Source organism: Phasianus colchicus, chromosome 1 (assembly GCF_987193195.1).
Source record: "Phasianus colchicus chromosome 1, bPhaCol1.hap1.1, whole genome shotgun sequence".
Taxonomy (NCBI): domain Eukaryota; kingdom Metazoa; phylum Chordata; class Aves; order Galliformes; family Phasianidae; genus Phasianus; species Phasianus colchicus.
In genome coordinates this window covers 73,108,805-73,115,183 of record NC_143436.1, presented here as the reverse complement: position 1 = coordinate 73,115,183, position 6,379 = coordinate 73,108,805, and the positions used below count along the sequence as shown (strand labels likewise).

Genomic DNA, 6,379 nt, shown 5'->3' with positions numbered 1-6,379 from the left:
AACTTCAAGTACAAGTGGAATGAAGCTCATTAATTCTGCCCTGAATGTAGTTTTAATCAATGCACTTCCCTCTTGCTGCAAATCTCCATCTATTGTAATAGTGTAACAGTATATAGTTAAACGTAACTGGATAAGGATCTGCTATGGCACAAGACACCAAAAAAAAAAAAAAAAACTTAGATTGCTTCTGCCTTTATTGCTGACAGACAGAAACAAAGAGAAGTGGCATCTGGAGGCCTGGGATCCATGATGGACATCTGCCCAGAGTTGTCCTCTCAGAGAGAAAAAGTGCCAAGTATGAAGAAAAGTAACTCGATGATAACACAGTTACTGCCACTGTGCACTTGCTCATTGTGACATAACAATGACACCGAGACTACCGCTAAACCAATCAGTTCTAGAATGGGGAGTGACTCAGGGCCTCACAGCCTTGCTTCAGGCTTCCACTTCATTCATCGGGGGAACACAACCACCAGCTTCACTTTCTTCATCCACTCGGGGAATGCCCAGTCCTCATGCTGCTTCACCAGCATCATCTGCCAGAGGAGCGATGTGTCCTGATGATTCTCCAGCATCATCTGCTTGATACCTTCTACCTGTTCCTTCAACTACATGTACTGCAGGACACTGCCTCTACAGCGTCGGCCGTCGCGGGAGCGCCACCCCCTCCTTCGGCTTCTCCAACGTTGCCCGTCACAGGAGCGCCCTCTCCTTATGTTTCTCCAGCATTGGCCGTCGCTGGAGCGCCCTCTCCTTCTATTTCCCCAGTGTCGACCGTCGCGGGAGCGCCCTCTCCTTATGTTTCCCCAGTGTCGCCCATCACGGGAGTGGCCACTCCTTCGGCTTCTCCAGCGTCGCCCGTCGTGGGAGCGCCCTCTCCTTCGGCTTCTCCAGAGTCGCCCGTCGCGGGAGCACCCTCTCCTTCGGCTTCTCCAGCGTCGCCCGTCGCGGGAGCGCCCTCTCCTTCGGCTTCTCCAGCGTCGCCCGTCGCGGGAGCGCCCTCTCCTTCGGCTTCTCCAGCGTCGCCCGTCGCGGGAACGCCCTCTCCATTGGCTTCTCCAGCGTTGCCCGTCGCGGAAGCGCCCTCTCCTTTGGCTTCTCCAGCGTCGCCCGTCGCGGGAGCGCCCTCTTCTTTGGCTTCTCCAGCGTCGGCCGTCGCGGTAGCGCCCTCTTCTTCGGCTTCTCCAGCATCGGCAGTCGCGGGAGCACCCTCTCCTTATGTTTCCCCAGCATCGGCGGTCGCGGGAGCGCCCTCTCCTTCGGCTTCTCCAGTGTCGCCCGTCGCGGGAGCGCCCTCTCCTTTGGCTTCTCCAGCGTCGCCCGTCACGGGAGCGCCCTCTCCTTTGGCTTCTCCAGCGTTGCCCGTTGCGGGAGCGCCCTCTCCTTCGGCTTCTCCAGCGTCACCCATCGCGGTAGCGCCCTGTCCTTCGGCTTCTCCAGCATCGGCAGTCGCGGGAGCACCCTCTCCTTCGGCTTCTCCAGCGTCGCCCGTCGCGGGAGCGCCCTCTCCTTCGGCTTCTCCAGCGTCGCCCGTCGCGGGAGCGCCCTCTCCTTCGGCTTCTCCAGCGTCGCCCGTCGCGGGAGCGCCCTCTCCATTGGCTTCTCCAGCGTTGCCCGTCGCGGAAGCGCCCTCTCCTTTGGCTTCTCCAGCGTCGCCCGTCGCGGGAGCGCCCTCTTCTTTGGCTTCTCCAGCGTCGGCCGTCGCGGTAGCGCCCTCTCCTTCGGCTTCTCCAGCATCGGCAGTCGCGGGAGCACCCTCTCCTTATGTTTCCCCAGCATCGGCGGTCGCGGGAGCGCCCTCTTCTTCGGCTTCTCCAGTGTCGCCCGTCGCGGTAGCGCCCTCTTCTTCGGCTTCTCCAGCGTCGGCAGTCGCGGGAGCACCCTCTCCTTATGTTTCCTCAGCGTCGCCCGTCGCGGGAGCGCCCTCTCCTTTGGCTTCTCCAGCGTCGCCCGTCGCGGGAGCGCCCTCTCCTTTGGCTTCTCCAGCGTCGCCCGTCGCGGGAGCGCCCTCTCCTTTGGCTTCTCCAGCGTCGCCCGTCGCGGGAGCGCCCTCTCCTTTGGCTTCTCCAGCGTCGCCCGTCACGGGAGTGCCCTCTCCTTTGGCTTCTCCAGCGTCGCCCGTCGCGGGAGCGCCCGTTCCTTCGGCTTCTCCAGCATCGCCCATCACGGGAGCGCCCCCACCTTCATCTTCTCCAGCGTCGCCCGTTGCGGGAGCGCCCCCACCTTCGTCTTCTCCAGCGTCGCCCGTGGCGGGAGCACCGCCCTGTCATTCGGCTTCTCCAGCGTCGCCCGTCGCGGGAGCGCCGCCCTGTCCTTCGGCTTCTCCAGCGTCGGCCATCGCGGGAGCGCCCTCTCCTTATGTTTCTCCAGCATTGGCCGTCGCTAGAGCGCCCTCTCCTTATGTTTCCCCAGTGTCAGCCGTCGTGGGATCACCCTCTCCTTCGGCTTCTCCAGTGTCGGCAGTCGCGGGAGCACCCTCTCCTTATGTTTCCTCAGCGTCGCCCGTCGCGGGAGCGCCCTCTCCTTTGGCTTCTCCTGCGTCGCCCGTCGCGGGAGCGCCCTCTCCTTTGGCTTCTCCAGCATCGCCCGTCGCGGGAGCGCCCTCTCCTTTGGCTTCTCCAGCGTCACCCGTCGTGGTAGCACCCTCTCCTTCGGCTTCTCCAGCGTTGCCCGTCGCGGGAGCGCCCTCTCCTTATGTTTCTCTAATTGGCCGTTGCTAGAGCGCCCTCTCCTTATGTTTCCCCAGCGTCGGCCGTCGCGGGAGCGCCCTCTCCTTCGGCTTCTCCAGCGTCGCCCGTCACAGGAGCGCCCTCTCCTTCGTCTTCTCCAGTGTCGCCCGTTGCGGGAGCGCCCCCACCTTCGTCTTCTCCAGCGTCGCCCGTCGCGGGAGCGCCCCCACCTTCGTCTTCTCCAGCGTCGCCCGTCGCGGGAGCGCCGCCCTGTCATTCGGCTTCTCCAGCGTCGGCCATCGCGGGAGCGCCCTCTCCTTATGTTTCTCCAGTATCGGCTGTTGCTGGAGCGCCGTCTCCTTATGTTTACCCAGCGTCGCCCGTCACGGGAGCGCCCTCTCCTTCGGCTTCTCCAGCGTTGCCCGTCACGGGAGCGCCCTGTCCTTCGGCTTCTCCAGCGTCGCCCGTCGCGGGAGCGCCCTGTCCTTCGGCTTCTCCAGCGTCGCCCGTCCTGGGAGCGCTGCCCTCTCCTTCGGCTTCTCCAGCGTCGCCCGTCGCGGGAGCGCCCTCTCCTTCGGCTTCTCCACCTTCGGCCGTCTCTGGAGCGCCCTCTCCTTCTGTTTCCCCAGCGTCGCCCGTCGCGGGAGTGCCGCCCTCTCCTTCGGCTTCTCCAGCGTGGCCTGTCGCGGGAGCGCCCTCTCCTTCGTCTTCTCCAGCGTCGCCCGTCGCGGGAGCGCCACCCTCTCCTTTGGCTTCTCCAGCGTCGCCCGTCGCGGGTGCGCCCTCTCCTTCGTCTTTTCCAGCGTCGCCCGTTGCGGGAGCACCCTGTCCTTTGGCTTCTCCAGCGTCACCCGTCGCGGGAGCGCCCTGTCCTTTGGCTTCTCCAGCGTCACCCATCGCGGTAGCGCCCTCTCCTTATGATTCCCCAGCGACTGCCGTCGCGGGATTGCCCTCTCCTTATGTTTCTCCAGCATTGGCCGTCGCTGGAGCACCCTCTCCTTATGTTTCCCCAGCATCGGCCGTCGTGGGATCACCCTCTCCTTTGGCTTCTCCAGCGTCGCCCGTCACAGGAGCGCCCTCTCCTTCGGCTTCTCCAGTGTCGGCAGTCGCGGGAGCACCCTCTCCTTATGTTTCCTCAGCGTCGCCCATCGCGGGAGCGCCCTCTCCTTTGGCTTCTCCTGCGTCGCCCGTCGCGGGAGCGCCCTCTCCTTTGGCTTCTCCAGCGTCGCCCGTCGCGGGAGCGCCCTCTCCTTTGGCTTCTCCAGCGTCGCCCGTCGCGGGAGTGCCCTCTCCTTTGGCTTCTCCAGCGTCGCCCGTCGCGGGAGCGCCCTCTCCTTTGGCTTCTCCAGCGTCACCCGTCGTGGTAGCACCCTCTCCTTTGGCTTCTCCAGCGTCGGCCATCGCGGGAGCGCACTCTCCTAATGTTTCTCTAATTGGCCGTCGCTAGAGCGCCCTCTCCTTATGTTTCCCCTGCGTCGCCCGTCGTGGGAGCGCCCTCTCCTTCGGCTTCTCCAGCGTCGCCCGTCACAGGAGCGCCCTCTCCTTCGTCTTCTCCAGCGTCGCCCGTTGCGGGAGCGCCCCCACCTTCGTCTTCTCCAGCGTCGCCCGTCGCGGGAGCGCCCCCACCTTCGTCTTCTCCAGCGTCACCCATGGCGGGAGCACCGCCCTGTCATTCGGCTTCTCCAGTGTCGGCCATCGCGGGAGCGCCCTCTCCTTATGTTTCTCCAGTATCGGCTGTTGCTGGAGCGCCGTCTCCTTATGTTTACCCAGCGTCGCCCGTCACGGGAGCGCCCTCTCCTTTGGCTTCTCCAGCGTTGCCCGTTGCGGGAGCGCCCTGTTCTTCGGCTTCTCCAGCGTCGCCCGTCCCGGGAGCGCTGCCCTCTCCTTCGGCTTCTCCAGCGTCTCCCGTCGCGGGAGCGCCCTCTCCTTCGGCTTCTCCACCTTCGGCCGTCTCTGGAGCGCCCTCTCTTTCTCTTTCCCCAGCGTCGCCCGTCGCGGGAGCGCCGCCCTCTCCTTCGTCTTCTCCAGCGTCGCCCGTCGCGGGAGCGCCACCCTCTCCTTTGGCTTCTCCAGCGTCGCCCTTCGCGGGTGCGCCCTCTCCTTCGTCTTTTCCAGCGTCGCCCGTCGCGGGAGCACCCTGTCCTTTGGCTTCTCCAGCGTCACCCGTCGCGGGAGCGCCCTGTCCTTTGGCTTCTCCAGCGTCACCCGTCGCGGTAGCGCCCTCTCCTTATGATTCCCCAGCGACTGCCGTCGCGGGAGCGCCCTCTCCTTATGTTTCTCCAGCATTGGCCATCGCTGGAGCACCCTCTCCTTATGTTTCCCCAGCATCGGCCATCGTGGGATCACCCTCTCCTTTGGCTTCTCCAGCGTCGCCCGTCGCGGGAGCGCCCTGTCCTTCGGCTTCTTCAGCATCGCCCGTCCCAGGAGCTCTGCCCTCTCCTTTGGCTTCTCCAGCGTCGCCCGTCACGGGAGCGCCCTCTCCTTCGGCTTCTCCAGCGTCGCCCGTCGCGGGAGCGCCCTCTCCTTCGGCTTCTCCAGCGTCGCCCGTCGCGGGAGCGCCCTCTCCTTCGGCTTCTCCAGCGTTGCCCGTCGCGGGAGCGCCCTCTCCTTCGGCTTCTCCAGCGTTGCCCGTCGCGGGAGCGCCCTCTCCTTCGGCTTCTCCAGCGTTGCCCGTCGCGGGAGCGCCCTGTCCTTCGGCTTCTCCAGCGTCACCCGTCGCGGGAGCGCCCTCTCCTTATGATTTCCCAGCGTTGGCCGTCGCGGGAGCGCCCTCTCCTTTGGCTTCTCCAGTGTCGCCCGCCGTGGGAGCGCCCTCTCCTTCTGTTTCCCCAGCATCGGCCGTCGTGGGAGCGCCCTCTCCTTATGTTTCTCCAGCGTCGGCCATCGCTGGAGCGCCCTCTCCTTATTTTTCTCCAGCGTCGCCTGTCGCGGGAGCGCCCTCTCCTTCGGCTTCTCCAGCAACATCCGTCGTGGGAGTCCCCTCTTCTTCTGCTTCTCCAGCATCGTCTGTTGTGGGAGAGCCCTCTCATTATGTTTCTCCATCATTGTCCGTCGTTGGAACATCCTCTCCTTCGGCTTCTACAGAAACATCCGTCGTGGGAGTGCCCTCTTCTACTGCTTCTCCAACATCGACTGTTGTGTGAGAGCCCTCTCATTATGTTTCTCCATCGTCCTCCATCTTGGGAGCATCCTCTTCTTCTGTTTCTTCAGCAACATCCGTCGTGGGAGTATCCTCTCCTTCTGCTTCTCCAGCATCGTCTGTCGTGGGAGAGCTCTCTCCTTATGCTTTTCCATCGTTGTCCGTCGTGTGAGCATCCTCTCCTTCTGCTTCTCCAACATCGTCTGCTGTGGGAGAGCTCTCTCCTTATGTTTCTCCATCATTGTCCGTTGTGGGAGCATCCTTTCCTTCGGCTTCTCCAGCAACATCCGTCGTGGGAGTATCCTCTCCTTCTGCTTCTCCAGCAACATCCGTCGTGGGAGTATCCTCTCCTTCTGCTTCTCCAGCATCGTCTGTTGTGGGAGAGTACTCTCCTTATGTTTCTCCATCGTCGTCCGTCGTGGGAGCATCCTGTCCTTCTGCTTCTCCAGCAACATCCGTCGTGGGAGTGCCCTCTCCTTCTGTTTCTCCAGCATCATCCGTTGTGGAGAGTCCTCTCCTTCTGCTTCTCCAGCATCGTCTGTTGTGGGAGAGTTCTCTCCTTATGTTTCTC

The 6,379-nt window shown here is 63.5% G+C and overlaps 1 protein-coding gene across 1 annotated transcript; it reads left to right on the top strand.

Annotated features, from left to right (window-relative positions):
* Window positions 1–614: 614 nt before the first annotated feature.
* On the top strand, window positions 615–4,112 carry LOC149919733 (uncharacterized; the record flags this gene model as incomplete). Its single annotated transcript, XM_090138434.1, has 3 exons — window positions 615–2,636; window positions 2,747–3,570; window positions 3,683–4,112. Coding segments are annotated over 3 exons (3,255 nt in total), but the record flags the coding sequence as incomplete, so codon positions are not given.
* Window positions 4,113–6,379: the final 2,267 nt, after the last annotated feature.